The 20,050-nt window shown below is 35.0% G+C and overlaps 1 protein-coding gene across 1 annotated transcript; it reads left to right on the forward strand.

Moving 5' to 3' along the window:
• The first annotated feature begins 10,282 nt into the window (after positions 1 to 10,282).
• On the forward strand, positions 10,283 to 11,975 carry LOC111797496 (uncharacterized). Its single transcript, XM_023680507.2, has 2 exons — positions 10,283 to 11,664; positions 11,755 to 11,975. The coding sequence occupies exon 1, from the start codon at positions 10,316 to 10,318 to the stop codon at positions 11,645 to 11,647; it is 1,332 nt and encodes a 443-aa protein (XP_023536275.1). The 5' UTR covers positions 10,283 to 10,315; the 3' UTR covers positions 11,648 to 11,664; positions 11,755 to 11,975.
• Positions 11,976 to 20,050: the final 8,075 nt, after the last annotated feature.

Here is a 20,050-nt window from a genome sequence, read left to right on the forward strand (position 1 = left end):
ACCAAATTTGGTATCAATTGATATCCGATGAACACTCCACGAGGCTCGGAGCTATATGATCGCTCGCCAAAATAATGTTTCCTCCATAAAGATTTGAAATGCCTCAAAATATACTCTAGGGGGAGGCATGGTGTTAGCTCTCTACGACCCCTAAACCCTGTGGCCTAAGCAAGCTACCTTGTGGCACATATGTGTCACAACAAGGGCGAACGTCTCGAGTGACTTCCTTTGAAATGGATCGTTCAAGGACAGTGTTGGACAACATGGGTGTGCTGACATCGTGCCCCAGCCTATGTGAGTTTGGTATATGCACCCTCTATTCCGTAAAGAGTCCATAAATGACATGACATAAACATGAGAGAGTTCATGCCCTGATGAGAACTTAGATGAATTGATGTTCAAGATATCCTAACGAGATGAGTGATACATTGGTCCATCCCGGTAGACATGTTCAAGCAAACTAAGATGGTTGAACTATCTTGAGATATGGTGTATGATGCATGCCCCATGTACTAGGACATAAATGAAAGGAAGAACAAAACGATTCTTCTTATATGCTATAATTTTAAGTCATGGGGACCTCATGCATTTATATATGTCATGTGTATCGGGATACTTTTTCATTATGTTATGTTAGTATGGACGCGTACCTTCGATATTTATGTTCGTCATGATATCATGTAGATTTTTTCCTCTATGATGTTCGACGACACGTCAGCACGTTTAACCCGATGTAGTGACGTCTCTTATCTAGGTAAGAAAATTAGGGGCAAGTCACAACAAATGATCTGTTTTATCCCACTTGGGCATTGGAAGACAAATGGAGGATACATTATTTTACGACTCCAATTTGGCCTCTCGATTCATTTAACTCGAGTTTGATATCTTCAAACCCTTTTTGAGGTCGGCTGAATTGGCACGGATTTGATAGTTTTATACCCTTTCGAGACCAGCTAATCCGACTCGAGTCTAATACTTTCTAACTCTTTCCTACCATTTATGACTCTTTGGGAGGTGTTTTTGACATTTTCAAAGATTTTTGACCCGAGTATGACTAATTTTTAGCTAATTTAAATTATTTAGAGCTAATTTTAGATTATTTTATGCAAATGAGGTGAGTCGATAATTTCTATAATATGATTGTGGGACTCCTTAAGTCGAATTAAATTTGAAGGAGCAATTTTAAGCTACCAGAAGAGGACAAAGTGGCTAACCTTAGACCAACCAAGTAAGTATCTTTATTATTGGTTTGGTTCGATTGACTATATGAAGTATGAACAGCGCGTGCCCTTTAGCTCCTAGACATACTGTGTTTTGTGATTGTTTGACATGTACTATGTTATGTTTATGTTATGATATAAGTTACGCTACATTATAAGTTATACCGAGACAATTATACTATGTTATGGATCTAGTTACGAACTCAATGTTGTATGATGCTTGAAACTCTATATGTTATACCACATACATACTATGCTAGCATGTGACGACCCTAGATTTTTACTAACCTAAAATCGCTACCGTATGCATAACGTAACCATTTTATGCAAAAATAATCATTTGAAACATAATTACAAAATATTGTCATGGACTTATACAAGTAAAATAAAACAGAAATACTCTATACTTACTGTCTATGAAATTAATACAACTATCTTGTGCATGTGTCATGGTCTTTTAAGTTGCGATATCATCGTCATTTGTTTATTATTATTTATTCTTTGTTACAATTACCCTATTCATGGTTAAGTTTTAAAAAATACCTTTTATTTACCATATAGATATACATATTTTTATTTTATCAATATGCTCTCCAAGCACGTTGAAAATTCGCCCGAAAGTCACTCCGCCGACTGGAACACTTAGAGGAGCTCTCGTGTTAACCACTTCCATTTCTCTCATTAGACCATCTGTAGCACTCATAGCTACAGCTGTATCTTGACGTTTAACTATCATATGTCACATTAATTTCTTGAACGGTAGTATCTTGACGTTTAACTATCAAAGCGTTGTAAATATTAGGCATTTTGCCTGGGGGAAAAGCTACATCTAGTATCGGACAAATGATTCCAGCGATACGTCCCAAGTTGTTTTTTTCAAGCGTGGAAACTTCAAGACCAGAAGTAGTAGAATTTGTTCTCATAAAAAATGAAATATGTCTAAATTTTTTATTTATTCTTCGACTACTCTTAATTGTTATTTTTTAACCATATATATTCAAATTGAGTCAGGCATCTCTGACACATTATCTTTATTTATTTACATAGCAGATTTGAATCAGTAACATAAGGATTTTGAGTTCTCTACTCTACTAAGTGAGTTATACTGGTCATTTCTGACACATTATCTTTATTTATTTTCATAGCATATTTGAACCGGTAACCGGAAGATTTTGAGTCCTCTGCTCTACTAATTGAGCTGTACCGACCATTTCCTTTCCGACACATTAGACGTATTTTCATAGCATATTTGAACCAGTAACACGAGGATTTTGAGTCCTCTGTTCTACTAAGTGAGGTATACCAGCCATTTCCTTTCCAACACATTATCTTTATTTATTTTGATAGCAGATTTAAATCGGTAACACAAGGATTTTCAGTCCTCTGCTCTACTAAGTGAGGTACACCAGCCATTTCCTTTCGAACACATTCAACGTATTTTCAATAGCGGATTTGAACCGGTAACAGAAAGATTTTGAGTCCTCTGCTCTACTAACCGAGCTATATCAGTCATTTCCTTTCCTACACAAATTTTAATTAAATATTGAAAATAAATAAATAAAATTTAAGTAAATTTATTATTAATTTATTTATTTATTTTTTTAACTAATGACCTCTCCCAGATCCGACAGGCCCACAATTGGGGAAGATTACGACATCTATTGCTGCTTCGAATCCGGTGTTTATTTCTCCTTGTTTTACTCAAACGTGGCCTTGCCTGCCACCTCAGCCACCCACTTATTTATTTTTTATTATTATTATTATTATTTTAATATTATATTGTCGACAAATTTGTATAAAATTAAATAATATATAAAGAAATACTCATATTTTATGGGTCAACCCAAGCCCCATGTTTCTTCCACGTGGCCCGGGAATATCTTTTACTTATTTTTAATGTTTTTTTTTTCCTTTTTAATTTGATTGATAAATGAGAGTATTTTTATAATTAAACTATATAGATTACCATTAAATAATACATTATATTTTAACTTATTATATAGTTTAACGTCGAAAATATAACTTATTAATCGAGTATATGTATACATGTCGATATTTATATATTATAGTGTTGAAAATAAATTGATGCATGTCTCCAATAATGAAAAATTAGTCAAAACATAACATGCTAATCTATGTCTCGAATATATAATATCGTTTATTTTATTTCTATATCTCTCTCACATGTATTGTTGCTTCTAGGCATTTTCCTCATCTCGGGTTTCTTTTTGCTTTATTCATTGTATCAATTCGATGACCATAAATTACCCTTTTTAATTTTTTTTTTCTCGAGATAAAAGGAGATATTTCATAAACTTTATAATTAATATATCCTATCCTCGAGATGACTCTCTTTGTAACGACCCAGATCCACCGCTAGCAGATATTGTTCTCTTTGGACTTTCCCTTTCAGGCTTCCCCTCAAGGCTTTAAAACGCGTCTATTAAGGGAAGGTTTTCACACCCTTATAAAGGGTGGTTTGTTCTCTCCTCAACCAATGTGGGACATCACAATCTACCCCCCTTCGGGGCCCAGCGTCCTCGCTGGCACTCATTCCTTTAATCGATGTGGGACCGCCACCAAATCCATCCCCCTTCGAGGCTCAGCGTCTTTACTGGCATATCGCCACGTGTCTACCCCACTTCGAGAAACAGCGAGAAGGCTGACACATCATTACACTCATTCTAATGTGATCCTAGTCCATTTACGTACATTGTCTTTGCTCGGGTGTCACAACGTTTGTAACAAGCTATAGAATGACAAAAGAAAGTGAGCTAACATAAAAAATAAAGTGGGTATTGGCTGTTACGATTAGGTTATGAAATTTCCGTCAACATTTTCTTACATTTATGAGTTCAATATCGACGCTCATCAAAATTTTCATTTTATCATTTGACAAAATATAAAAGAAATATATTAAAGTATGGTTAATCTATTTAAAAATGGTAAAATGTTTATTTATTAATTTTAATAATTTTATGAATTTTTGTAATTATTCAAGCATTTCTATTTTACTTGAGGACATTATTTTAATTAAATGGAGACAAATGTTCCCAAGTCCAAGGAGTATATATATATATATATATATAATATGCCAATTTTGAATTGGTTCCCTCTTGTGGGCATCTTTTAATTATAATTTACTTATTACCAACTTATTCTTATTCCCTTTTTTCACGGGACACTGGCCCGGTTTTCGGTTTCTAATAATCTATGCAGCTTCAACATCTTTGGGTCAACCCAATTTAAAAAAAAGAATCGCTTAGTCCTCCGTCTCTTATATGGGTTTCATACTTATAGGAATTTGTTCTACAAGCGATACGGGACTCAATGGAGCTATTTTATAAATAATCTCTCATGGATTTATTGGCATTGCTCTTTTTTTTCTCTTGGCGGGAACAAGTTATAATAGAATACGTCTTGTTTATTTCGATGAAATGGACGGAATGTCTATTCCAATTCCTTGCCAAGTATGATTCATTTGAGATATTTTTAAGAAAGAAAATGAAAATTAGAATGGATTGAAAATAAACCGAATTAAAAAAAAAAAAAAAAAAAAAAAAAAAAAAAAGAGGAAAGCGGAAGATCTGATAAATTATTATAACAAAAAATACTTGGATTTAAGTTTTACTCTCCAACACAATTTAGAAATAATGAAAACGTGAAATTCGATTTTTATTGTAGCCGTATTTGACATTGTTAGTTGGATTACTAATTAAAATGTGAAATACTAATGAAAGGTGACGAATGGTGCGATAGGAAGCGAACTCCAGCGACCTTTGGAGCAGCTCTCGAGAAACAAGAGTGTACATTAATTAAATTAGAGAGTAGTTCGGCTAAGAACAACCAAGTAAGTGATCTTATCTGATAAGCTAGAAATTGTATGAGTTACAATTCATGATGAATGAGCTATGATGATATATGAATGGTATCGTACAATGTTGTACACTAGTATATAAAGATGTATGAGTTATGTTGTATGATGATTGCATAATATACGTATATTTCGATATATGACGTATTTGATATGCTTGATTCACTTTGTGGGGGATACGATGAGTATGCTGACGGTATGATATTTGTATTTTTGTTAATTTCGTCTTCCAAATCATCCTCGTATTCCGTCTAATTTTAAACCTCCGATGATTTCTAACTCAAATCTAAATAATTGCATCACAATCAGTACTATCAAAGCCGTAACTTCCTGTGATTTTCTAAAAACAAAATTAAAATAAAAGAAGAAAAAAATATATATATTAAAGAATGTTGGAGTTTATTTATTAATTAAAAAAGAGAAAACAAATTAATTAATGGTAAGAATACAAAATAAAAACGTTTTAAGAATGATTGTGATTGGATGAATGTGAAACTGATCGCTGTAATTAACTATTAATTAATTAATTAATTAATTTATTATTATTATTATTTTGGTTAACTTGAGAGCCTCACATGCTTGAGAAAGCCAAAAACCACTCTGACAAAATATTATTTTTAATTTTTATTATTCTTGAAATAAGTCTTTTTTTTTTTTTTTTAAGTAAATTTATTTATTAATATTTTGAAGATTTTATCAATTATTACCCCCAACTTGATAATTATTGCTGTATTTAATTAAACTAAATTAGGTATTGAATTTTTAATCTTAAATACATTGAAAAACCATCCATAAAGTCTTTTTTAATTTACATTTAATGAATATAATAAATATGTTTAGTACAAAATTAATGAAACTTAAAAAAAAAACGACATTAGATCTTCCATTCAGTCCGCTCAAATTTTTCATTATTATGTTTCAAAATTTTAATTTTGACTCTATATTATGATACCCGAGTAATTAAGGGGTACCAGTATATTAAATTGTCGGCCATCAAAATGTCAAATTTGAATTTTGAAACCTTATTTTAAAATTAATATTTTCGTGAATATGGGTTGAGCGTTATTTATATTTGACGACTTTTTCTATTAAAAAAATTAAGCCTAATTTTTTTATTATTATTAAAAAATGTATTGTTTCCCCTTTTTTTTATTTGGATATTAAAATAATTATAACTAATTATGATGGAGTGCACGAGCATAATAAAATAATGCAATTTCATATTCATAATTTATATTATATATTAATTTTTTTAAAGTTAAAAGATGGCTTCATAAAATTGGTTTAAAAGTAAAACCATTTTATTTATTTTTTTATTTTTTAAAAAATTAACCTAATAATACTGGATTCAGAATCTCGATTTGACACCTTATGGTTCTGATATTCTTCTGCATCTTCTGCGACATGGTTACGTTTTTTGCTTCTTGTTTTCAAGAGTGAAAACTATCCCCACAGACCAATACGAGTTCTTTTGACAAGCATATTTTGTCTTCACTCATGCATTTTCGAAAAATTTATAAGAGCTCACCGAATATAGAATTGCTTCCTTTACTTAAGGTGTCACATGCCCACCAGCTTCCGCTTTGATTCATCCTCGATTCCCTTGCATTCATTACGACATGGTCACGTTGATTATTTCTCGCTTCTAAGAGTGAAGTCTATTCTCACATACCAACACAGATTCTTTTAACATGTTTTGTCCTCACTCGCATGAATTCCTAGGATGTCTCCCAACATAGAATTGTTTGCTTAACCATGAAGTTCGTATGATTGAGCCACCGAAAAAGAAGGTGCACCGTGTTAGTGTAGATAGTGACTTCCAATTTTTAAAACCTTTCTTAGTCATCCTATTTACGGGATCATTCTCATTTATATATGGTCTCAGTTCATTCGTATATCCCTTTTTTACATAAGTCTCACAAAAATTATCACTTAAATTGGGATTATAACATAAATTTAAAAATAGTTATTTTATCTAATTTTATAAATTTGTGATATTAATAGGTAGATTTTTAAATTTTTGTTACAAACTATAAAAACAAATTAATTATTTTATAATAAATAAAATAATAATCGTAATATTAAATTATGTAAAGGATAATAATGATGTTTGTTATCATAGTAAATCATTCTTGCACTTTTGAAACCTTTTCTTTTTAATTATATTAAGGTCAATTATTAAATAAATAAATAAATAAAAAGATAAAAAGCGTGAAATGACCTTTATGTACATATGTCATACATTGTTTTAAAAATACTCTTGAACGTTAGAGTGTTTAAAAAAAGCTGACGAAGGGGATGAGTCAAACAGAGAGTCTACTGGACGGTCGAAGCAACGCGCCATCAAACGTTCAACAGGCAGTTACACGATCAAGTATGACCTGAAAGTTGTCGTTATATACTCCTGTGGGTCGGAAGGCGGTGGAGGAAAGAGGAGGACACTGAACGGGATCTATCTGCAGCGAATTCCCCTTTAAGGTAAAGATTGCAATGTCAAATATCAAATAGTTTCGGGTGAAAGCGTAATTTGGGCGAAGATTCATGCAAATATAAAAATAAAATAATAAAATAAAAAGTATAGTTTAATGTTGTAAATAATAATTAAAGTAGAAATGAAAAAAGTAGCATATATTATAATTATTATGGGGCGCTCTAGAAATTAAAAAGCAGCCGCCAGGTCCCACTCCCTATAGACAAAATCATGCATAAAGCTTACCCACCCATATCACTACACTATCAATCAACACAATATTCATATATAAATACGATATTTTTTAAAAAAAATACCGTCGTTCATTTTTATAAAAAAAAATCTTATCGTCAATATAGGAATGAAAACTGTCTATCGACACCTCATAGATTATCTACAAACGTTTTTCGTGTTACTTTGGAAAGTTCATGAGTATTTTTTAAATATAGTACTAATAGTCAAAATACCGAACTTAGTAAGGTTCTTTAGACTATTGTTCTCATCGAACATACCGAACTTAGTATCAGCAATAGGTCTGAAAAAGTATCTAAAAATGGAAAATTGATGCAGCTCTGTGGACTGCTTGTTGAGCCTGATAGGTGGTGGTATCACACCCTTCTCAAACGAATCGTACGTGACACTCTTACCTCATATGGCTCCGTCTCGGCATCAGGACCTACCCTTTCCTTTGACCAACGAGTCCTTGAATTAGAAGCGATCTTCTTCTAGTTGTGGGACGAAATCTGGCAGCCAATTGCTGGCTCTGAATAACTAGCCCTGCAATCAATTCAATTATTCCATAATATAACGAGGCGGGGTTGCGTGCAAGCCGAGAAGCAGCCTGGTCTCGGAGTTCTCGGAGTTGAAGATCCCTCGATTCAAACTCCGGTTGTCTAAACTCTTGTTCTTGTCTTACTAGAAATCATATAGAAATGATAGACTCGAAGGCCCTGAAAATGCTTTGAGGTGTTCTTAGGAGACGCGTTCTAAAGCATTGAGAGGAAGTTCTAAAAGATTAGCCCAAAAAGGACAATATCTACTGGCAGCGAGCTTGAACCGTTACACCGAATTTAAAGATATTTTTATTAATTTAAGAAACCGAGTAGTTGGTCAAGAATAATGAACTCTGTAGGACGAACTTACAATTCTTTAATTTTCTTTGGTTAGATTAGCTTCAAATGTGTACCAATAAACTATTATTTCCTATATCATATTTCATCCACTTTAAACTCTTATTATAATATAACTTCTAAATTCATTTTTTAAATGTCTATTGTCAATTCTTAACAAATTAGTAATATATAAAATATCGAGTATGGGTTTATCATGTGTGACACTAAGTAAAATATCGTGCTACTGTAATAGTCCAAGCATACCGTTAGTAGATATTGTCCGCTTTTGCCGTTGTATCGCTGTCAGTCTCATGATTTTAAAACACATATGCTAGAGAGTATTCCAGAAATGTTTCGTTTCCCTCTCCAACCAATATAGGATCTCACAATCCACTCTCTTGAGGACCCAACGTTCTCACTGGCACACCGCCTGGTGTCGGTGTCTAACTTTGATACCATTTGTAACAATTCGAGAGGTTTCCACACCCTTATAAGAAATTTTTTGTTCCCGTCTCCAACCAATATGTGATCTCACAATCCACCCACTTGGGGGCCCAACGTTCTCGCTGACACACCGCCAAGTGTCTTACTCTGATACCATTTGTAACAATGTGAGAGGTTTCCACACCCTTATAAGGAATTTTCGTTTCCCTCTCCAACCAACATGTGATCTCACAATCCACCCACTTGGGGGCCCAACGTCTCGCTCGCACACCGCCTAGTGTCTAACTCTGATACCATTTGTAACAATTCGAGAGGTTTCCGCACCTTTATAAGGAATTTTTCGTTCCCCTCTCCAACCAATATGTGATCTTACAATCCACCCACTTGGGGGCCCAACGTTCTCGCTAGCACACCGCCTAGTGTCTAACTCTAAAACCATTTATAACAGTTGAAACACACCTCTAACAAATGTTGTCTACTTTGGCCCGTTACATATCGTCGTCAGTGTCACGATTTTAAACGCATATGCTGGGGAGATGTTTCCACACCCTCGTAAGGAATGTTTCGTTCCCCTCTCCAACCAATGTGAGATCTCACACTCCACCCCTCTTGGGTGCCCAACATCCTCCTTTGCACATCCCAAATGTCTAGCTATAATACCATTTGTAATAGCTTAAGCACACCTCTAGGAGAGATTGTCCGCTTTGACCCATTACGTGTCACCATCAACCTCACAATTCCAAAACGCGTCTACTAGGAAGAACCTCATAGTTACTCTATAGGGATAGTCTTCATTCTTAAAATCGACAAGTAAGTAACGTGATCATGTTATAAGGTAATACTAGAACTATTAGGTACCGAATTCTGATCTAGATCTGGAGGTAAAAGCCCAAAATAATTTTTTAAAAGAAAAAGTATATACTATTTAAATCATATATAAATATAATTTTTCATTAAAATTAATTAATTGGGGTTGGTGGATTATGATGTCTCTCTCACTTACCTTGTCCTAAGCATTGATGACAGCCCATTTGACTATTCAAATTTGGATCCTTTTTTATATATATATATATATATAATATTGAGATTAAAATAGTGAAATTACCATAATGGGTCGAGTGATGAAATGGTAAATTTTTGAAGCTATAAAAGGGAGTGTTTAGGCATTGCTTAAGAACTCACAACCAAACCAAAGATGGGGAAAAGAGGTTCCTCAATGGCCTCTTTGGCTGTTGCCATTTTGGCAACATTGCTCTCTTTAACCTTCCCTTCTAATGCCAATGAGTATCTCTACTCTTCCCCTCCTCCTCCGACTCCCGTTTATCACTACAAATCCCCGCCCCCGCCTCCTCCTCCGCACAAGAAGCCTTACCATCCGCCTTACCACTACAAATCTCCTCCTCCACCGCCACCCGTGTACAAATATAAGTCTCCTCCACCACCTCCACCGTACAAGAAACCATATCACCCACCTCATCACTACAAGTCTCCGCCACCTCCTCCACCTGTTTACAAGTATAAATCTCCCCCTCCTCCACCGCCGTACAAAAAACCGTACCACCCTCCGACACCCATTTACAAATATAAGTCTCCTCCACCACCGGTTTACAAGTACAAGTCGCCTCCTCCTCCGCCACCTTATAAGAAGCCGTACCATCCGCCTACACCAATTTATAAGTACAAATCTCCACCACCACCGTACAAGAAGCCGTATCACCCACCCACACCGGTTTATAAGTACAAGTCTCCACCACCACCAGTCTACAAATATAAGTCACCACCTCCACCACCACCCTACAAGAAGCCATACCACCCTCCCACACCGGTTTACAATTACAAGTCTCCACCACCACCAGTCTACAAATATAAGTCACCACCTCCACCACCACCGTACAAGAAGCCGTACCACCCTCCCACACCAATTTACAAGTACAAATCTCCACCACCACCCGTCTACAAATACAAGTCACCACCTCCGCCACCACCATACAAGAAGCCATACCACCCACCAACACCGATTTACAAGTACAAATCTCCACCACCACCCGTCTACAAGTATAAATCTCCACCTCCACCACCACCGTACAAGAAGCCATACCACCCGCCAACACCAATTTACAAGTACAAGTCTCCACCACCACCCGTCTATAAATACAAGTCACCGCCTCCACCACCACCGTACACGAAGCCATACCACCCTCCACCACCACCCGTCTACAAATACAAGTCCCCGCCTCCACCACCACCCTACAAGAAGCCATACCACCCACCAACGCCAATTTACAAGTACAAATCTCCACCACCACCCATGTACAAATACAAATCTCCACCACCACCACCGCACAAAAAGCCCTACCACCCACCATACCACTACAAGTCTCCTCCACCACCACCGCCCATCAAACCCTATCACCCACCTCCAACCCCAGTAAAGCCATACCACCCACCACCTGTCTACCACTACAAATCTCCCCCGCCACCACCACCGGTCTACATTTACGCATCGCCCCCACCACCTCACTACTAAACACTAATCTCATCAAGGTACTAAGCACACACAATCAAACAATGTGAGCTTAATTTTGATAACTTTAATGAAACATTAACCAAACGAATCTTCACTGTCATTTGCAGGAAGCAAAAGGAGGCTGTCAGCAAATAAATGGCACGTCGATAAGCGTCAAGAATTGGAACAGGGAAGCCTGGAGGGTTGTTGTTGTCGTCGTTGCTGCTGCTTGAGCTTCATAACCGTTGAATTTGTTGTTGTTTTAGGGTTTGTCTTGTTTTTTTCTTTTCCATGTCATTTTATTAGTTGTAATGCACTATATAATATATATAAATATATATTTAAAATATGTGCTTCAAAAATCAGAGGTTTCTCATTTCCCAATAAAAAAGGTCTGTTTTTTTTAATTTATTTATTTTGTTGTGAGGGCCCACATTTTTTGTTATTTATTTATCGACCCCTCTTTGGATTCTCTTTTGCTTTTTGGCTCAATTATTTACTGCCCTTTTTTTGTCACATGCAATTGTACTTTAACTCAACTACACCTAAGTTATATAATTGGGGCTTAGTTGTGCAAAATTTATAAATGTGAGGATTTAATTGCAATTAATTTAGTGGATAGTTTAAAGTCTAAGGTTTAAAGTCGGAAAGAACCACGACGATAATGATAATAATGGTGAAGAAACGTTTTTTTTTTTTTTTTTTGGTAAAATAGATCGAACCTATTATTGCTGAAATGATTTGAATATCGAGCGATCTTCGAAAAAAGGAGATATAAGATTCATATATATATATATATATATATATATATATATTTTGTTAATTTCATTGAAAATTTGCTTTTTAGTTTAAAAATATAATGTACGTATGTTCAAATGACTCAATGGGTCGTCAAGAAGGTAGAGGAAGTAGGATGGGCGGTTGGTGAGATCTAGTATGGATCGTACATGGACAATAGTTGGAGTTGGCGGCTCTCTTAGGGTTCTCTCATCTGGGATCCCAGTGGAAGAGGATCAAGTTGGCCTTTGCGAACAGCTTGATGCACTATCTCCCTTCAACCCTTTGAGCGAAATGCGGCAAAAGGAAGGAAAATTCATGGACCGTCCCCATCGTCTCCACCCTGTAGGAACTACAAGATCACCTTAAGGATACCTTCGATATCCAGGGGTCGCAGACTGACCATAGAACCCTGTTCAATAAGTGGAACACAGAACCGACCAGAACTACCGATCCCAAACCATAAAGGTTAGGTTGGATTTTATTTTTGGGTTGGGTTGGGTTGGGTTGGGTTGGGTTGAATTTTATAAAAACAAAAAACCTGGGTTAGTTCCAAGGTTGACATTTTTTTTTTATCGGGTCAGTTCGACTAATTCGAAAATAGGGTTACAATCCAACCCTAATTTTAATATTATTACGAAAATTAAGAATATTTAACATTTGTAACCAATGTTAGTGATAGATTGTGACTTGCCAATGTTTAATATTTGAGATTGACGAGATTTTAATTATTAATATAACATATATTGTAAATAAGTAGAATTTTTAAAGTAATTTTAACCCGACAACCTAGGTTGGGTTGGATTGTGTAAGATCTCATATCAGTTAGAGAGGAAGACAGAGCGTTTCTTGTAAGAGTGTGGAAACCACTCTCTAGTGGATGCGTTTTAAAACTCTGAGGGGAAGTCCGAAAAGGAAATCTCTAAGAAGACAATATTTGCTTCGTCGGCACTCAATCAACTCAAAGTTTTAGGTTGATCAACGAATTTTTTTAACCCAATTGGCGTACACTTTTAATATAGTGTAGAGATCTAAATCTCCCACCTCAAAAAAACGAGTAGATATCTCAATTACTATATTACCCTCACTCGATGTGATTGTCACGTTTAAGATTTACTATAATCATTTAATAATAATTTTGTGTATGAAATAAAATATTTAAATGAAATATTTGAAACGATATAGATAACATATATATACATTGTATACATTAAAACATGTGAGGCTGATAGTAAAGTTTCTTTAAGAACTGTCGATAGTGACAAGACAATACAATAAACAATGGATTAATAAATTAGATCCATGATTCATATACCTGCCCCTCATTTTAATATAATAAAATTTCCATATTCTTCAAATAATACAAATAATAAAACTATTCTCGTCTCGTTATACAATTTTGATAGAGGAATCGAAACCAATCATACACGAAATCAAGCCGATATTGTCTTCTTCGGGTTTTTTCGACTTTTCCGGCTTTCCCTCAAGGTTTTTAAAACATGTCTATTAGGGAGAGATCAATCGATGTGGGATCTCACAACTCACCCCCCTTCGAGGTCTAGCCTCCTCACTGACACTCGTTCCTTTCTTCAATTTCCTTTGTTCTTCTCCCCAACCGATGTGAGATCTCACAACTCACCCCTCTTCGGGCCCCAGTGTCCTCGCTAACACTCGTTCCTTTCTCCAATCGATGTGGGACCCCACCAAATCCTCCCCTCTTCAGGGCTCAGCGTCTTTGCTGGCACACCGCATCGTGTCCACCCCCCTTTGGGGTTCAGCCTCCTTACTGGCTCATCGTCTGGTGTCTGACTCTAATACCATTTGTAACGGCCGAGGCTCACCGCGACTTTTCCTTCTGGACTTTCTCTCAATGTTATTAAAATGTCTTTGGTAGGGAGAGGTTTCCACACCCTTAAATGATGTTTCGTTTCTTCTCCCCAATCGTTTTGCTTGTCAATCATATCACATATCATTCATGTTGTACATATATTACATCATAACTTATCATATCTTTGCACATATTAATTCACATCATACACATATCATATATCATAATAGTCACATGACACACCATAACATTTCATCACAATATATCTTATCATAAAAATATCATATCGTAAACATATCAATTCATCGCATACAACATAATATTCACGGATCATATCATACACATATCATTTCATAACAGTTTACATATACAAGCATACGACAACATGTGAAGCCATGGACATATGTCATCATTCAACATACAATTATAACCAAACCAACGGTAGGGCCCCTTACTTGGTTGACCTAAGTTGGTTAACTTATGCCGAAACTACTATGACTCCTTGATACTAGCGTTATTTAACGCAGCTCTCTGAAATTTAATTTTGACTAAGAAGTCCAATAATCATAAATTAGAACTACAGTCTAAATTGACTCACTTAATTTTGCATTAAAATAATTTTAAACCTACTCTATAAAAACTCACTCCTATTAATTTAAATTAACTAAGCCTAATTATGGATACATAATTTAAACCCTGATTCCAAAAATTTATCTGGCCAAAAGATAGTCATACTAAGTTTAAATGCTTCCCAACAATTGAAACTAGAAGGAGAGAGTGTGAGCATATCAGACCCAAGTCAGATCAGCCAGAATGTTGATATTAAACCGTCAGAAAGTGTATTCTCCGACTTGCTTTGAACCATTCAAGTGAAATGCTAAAATGAAGCGAAGAACCTCGGGATGTGTGATTACTTTTTTTTTTTTTTTAGTTTTCTAATTTTTGGGTTTTACACAAACAACTCAAACCAATATAACCCAAAAAAAAAATTATATTTGGGTTGAACTTATTATATTTAATAAGAGATGTTTGAACGGAAAATATTTACGATCCAAACAATTGAGTTTAGTTTATAAAAATGCTCTAATTCAACTCACTTCATAAACATTCCGCTTATCAAACTCTAGGGTTTAACCGGATACAATTATTAGTTTAGGACTTCATTTTTTTTTTTTTTTTTTTTTTTTTTTTTGTTTCTTACTCAACTTCTTCAAACTAAGAATAAGAATAATGATGTATGGCATAATCAAAGCATGATACAAGCATGTTAGAGGAAACTCATATTTGGAACAAAGAAGTCAATGAAGATAGATATTGAAAATGGGGAAGCAACAAAGATGGGTATCACTTGTAAACAAATGGGTAGCTTTGTTGTTGGGAGTAATTGAGGAATATGCCAAAAGAAACAAAGATGGGTAACAAAAATGGAGTTAGGAGCTCACATGTAAAGGGTTTCAAGGAGAAATGATGATATGAGGGCAAAGAACAAGTACACTTCTGGTTTTGCGTCTGAAACACTCTTTGGGACCAAACATCATGAATCATTGAACATGTCGACTTGAATAAATACTTTCATACAACTTGTCAGTCCAAAAGGCTGTTACCTTGTTTCTCAATATGTTTCTTGTTTATTTTTTTTTTGTTTTTGATCCCTTCTATATTGCTAAAATATTATTAACTTTTGTAATTTATGTTAAAGATATTTGTATACTACATACCTAACTTAGTTTTCATAGCCGTTTCCAGTCTAGTTAGAGTTAGATGTATGGTACTTCCCCACACACAACTCACGTATGCGTACAATGACCCACCAAGAAGACTCGTATACATACTCCTTAGGCCAGCTCGTGGGGCTAAATGCGCTTACGCGCCACCGTACATCACAGAGTGAAAGGCTCACATGATATCATAGTGAATATAGATATTGAAGGTATGTGTCTGTACTAATATAGCATAACAGGAAAGTACCCTGATGCATATGATATACATAAATGCATGAGGTCCCCATGACTTAAAATCATAGCATATAATAAGAATTATTTTGTTTTTCCTTTCATTCATGTCACAGTACGCATATGAGTCATGTACGCATAATACTCATCATGAACTTCACATGCATCACCATTAGTACAGTAATAATCTAATGGCTTTACATAGCATGACATGACATAACATACATAACATTTCATATCATATATATCATGACATAATTAGGACATCACATATGTACATAGCATGACATCGTAGGTCATCACATAACATACATAACATAGCATAACATTCCTAATTATTGACACATTCAAGGATTTAGGGTTTAGGGTTTAGCATACAACATACAATTCTTCCAACCAACCAACCAACACTAGAGCCACTTACTTGTTTGCCCTTGATTGGAGTCTCTAAATATTTTTAAGTTGGTCAGAGACTGTCCTTCAACGTCTTATTTTTCTTATACGGACTGATGATACAACAATAGGATATATCAACGGATTTGAGACTAATGATACAACAAGAGGATACATCAATGGATTTGAGGTTGAATTAGACTTTGTGGAGTAGATTCAGACTAGTACTAAGAATAATTAGTAACTTCGACCTAGGCCAACCAGGTAAGTGGTTCTAATGTTAGCTTGGTTGCACAAAATGTATGATGTTTGATGATGCGTGCCTTGTGATCCCCCTACACGTGTCATAATTATGATTGTTATACTATGCCATGCTATGTTGTACTATGTCATGTCATGTTATTTAAACTATGCTATAGTGTGAACATGCCATGTTGTAAAATTATGTTATGATGTTGATAATCTATGATGCATAAACCTTCATACACCATGTCATGTAAGTTATGTTATGTACGAAAGATTTGACAGGAATTATGTATGCATATTCATAGACTCACAGTATTATAAATGAATTACAAATGAATTACAAATGAATGAAGGTTTGACTTAAATCATAAATTTATGCCATGACTCTAATCTGTGGGGATCCCATGTTTTTTTTTTTTTTTTTTTTGGGTCATATTTATATGGTTACTTCCTCGTTATGATTAATACGGACGCGCACCTTACGCCATTTATGTTTGTCACGATGTTATGCTGGCCCTTTCCCTCTGTGTTGTCCAAACGTAAATGTACGCTAGTCGATATTCAGGTCTTGGGAGAATGTATACGAGCTCGCCTGTGGTCCAAATGCAACTACACCTCCATTGTTTATTTATATACAAACATTTTATTTATTTATATATTAAAATTAACAATAAATTCACGAGAAATTATAAGAATTTGATCCATTGTTTATTTTAATATTATTTAATTATTAAGTTTTTTTTTTTTTTTTTTTTATTTATAGAAAACGTGGATGAGATTTTAGTGGAAGACATTAAGAATCGAAGGAACCTTTGTAGGACAATTATTGTAATAGTTAAATTATTGTCATAATTCAATTATTTACTGTTCTCTATTAATGATGAAGGTAATTTTTTCTAACCTAGGATGTGACAAAATGATGGGATTGATCCATATTAACTTGATTCATATGGTAATTTTTCCATTTTCACTTCTTCTAGATGGGTAAATTGAAAAAAATAGTTATAGTTAATTTAATAAATGCCTAAGATAGTAGGCTTATAGCCCGTGCAAGAGAATAATTTTAAAGTGATTACGAGCTTATCTAATCATTTTACAATAAAAAATACACACTTTTTAAGGCTATTGTGAACAATTCAAACTATTCCCTCTAAATCGCAAGCAATTTTCTGTGTCTTGACACTATATTGAGTCTCGAGATGTCGTTGGCCATCACAACTCGTTCGGTTATGCCATTGAGAATGGGCCCGTGTGTTGCTTATCTCATCGGGACTTTCCGAACATTCATAAATTCTAGTTCTATTGAGGCATTGTCCTTCCTGTACCCATGCCATGTCATTTACGGATACCGTGCTAGATAGAGTATATGTAGCAACCTCCAACATGTGTTTTGGGGTACAATACCTGTACACCCGTGCCACCCAATACTGTCCTTGAAAAACCCATTTCAAAAGAAGTTGCCCGAGACACTCGTCTAGACGACACGCTCGCCCACACTGTAACACACGTATTAATTGATTATATAAATATTTTAATCAATTTTCCTATGAGATAGAGATGTCTTGTCACATCATTTTTCAATTGAATGGTCGGTGATAATTTTGTGTTGAAAAAATTGGAAGCTTTAAATTCTTTGCTTACGACCTTTTACTAGTCAGCATGACCATCAGTCTGTATTAATTGAGCTGTCTGAATCAACAATTGCAGGCTTTAATAACTTTTGTACAACATTTTTGACTTTTTAAAAACAAATTTTTTTCTCAAGAGGCTTATGTTTGGTTATGGTATCTAGTTTTTCCAAGACGTGTCTACTAATAACAGATTTTTATATTTTTCTAATGGACGTGAGATCTTACGATTCATTCATTTGGAGGTCTAGTGTCACAACCGCCGTTTCTTAACAGTGGATTTGGCGATTGTGCGGCACTCACCTTTAGCACTGAGGGAGTCAAGCCAACTCTAGATCACGTTGCCTACGGTAAGGCAACGTATATTCAAATCTCGGGCCTCGATTTCAAGAGAAGATTTTAGAAAGCGGGGGAGAGAGGTTTTGTAAAGAGAGTTTTGAAAGCAAGAATGAGAGAGAGAGAGATTGAGAGTGGTGTTATATAACATGCAAGCAAAAAGTCAAGAACAACGGCTTAAACAGTATATAATTTATTTGACAACTAGTTGCATCCCATATAGTACATTTTTAGGTATTTCATGGTTGATTTCGCCGAAACATCGTACTCTGAAAGAAAACAAGAAAGAAATAATATCACATTAAAGCAGTAAAAAGAAGGCAGTAAAGAAGTACAAGATAAAGGGTTTCAGTGTGTAACGGGCATGCAGTTATGGGCAACACGCCTTGGACAAGCATGACCATGATACATAGCGTCCTCGCTGGCACACCGCCCGTTGTTTTGCTTTGATATTTTTGTAACAATCTAAGTCTACTGCTAACTTGCTAACTGATAGTATCCTCTTTGAACTTTTCTTTTAAATGATTCCCCTCAAAGATTTAATGTGTCTACTAGGGAGAAGTTTCCACACTCTTATCAAGGAATGCTTTGTTCTCCTCTCAAACCGGGATGTCACAATCTCCAACCATTGTATCACATGATCTTACTTCTCTAAGCTCATCCTAATATTTAGATATACTGTGGTTCACGTTTTAATTTCCTTTTACTTTTCTCTTATTAACGATTCATATCACAGATGGGTGCGGTGCAACCTCCAATACCATCCAACTATTTGACATATACCGTCCATGTCCATTAAACAACTCACTATTTGAGATTAGTTTGCTACTTTCTAATAGTCTTCGTATGGTCGTTATAAAGCGTGGATCTTTTGTAGAGCAATAGTATGCATCCAACCCTTATCTAAAAAGAAAATCGAGGCGAAAGAACTCATTATTTTCCCGCTCTCTCCTCTAAAGAAAATAATAAATGGAAGAGGAGGGAACCCCATTATTGGAGTATAGTTGGTGGAGTGTTGAACAATCAAGAACTCAGCTGCCCATCCCTTTGTCAATGCAAATTTTATAAACAAAGATGATGGGTCAATGTTTTTACCCTTAACAAACCTTTTACCATTTTTGTTTTGGTAAGGGTAAAAGTAATTTAATAATTGCTTTGGAAGATGAACATGACTCGAGAAAATAATAATTTTGGATTGACATACATGTTTAGACGTGTGAATGTAAGAAAGTCAAAGAATCTAATTTTGTTGTCTATTTTAAAA

Source organism: Cucurbita pepo, chromosome 6, assembly GCF_057944985.1.
Source record: "Cucurbita pepo subsp. pepo isolate OVF chromosome 6, ASM5794498v1, whole genome shotgun sequence".
NCBI lineage: Eukaryota > Viridiplantae > Streptophyta > Magnoliopsida > Cucurbitales > Cucurbitaceae > Cucurbita > Cucurbita pepo.

Excerpts from the sequence above, each read along its gene's own strand:
- LOC111797496 (XM_023680507.2), top strand. The coding sequence starts at position 10,316 with ATGGGGAAAAGAGGTTCCTCAATGGCCTCTTTGGCTGTTGCCATTTTG.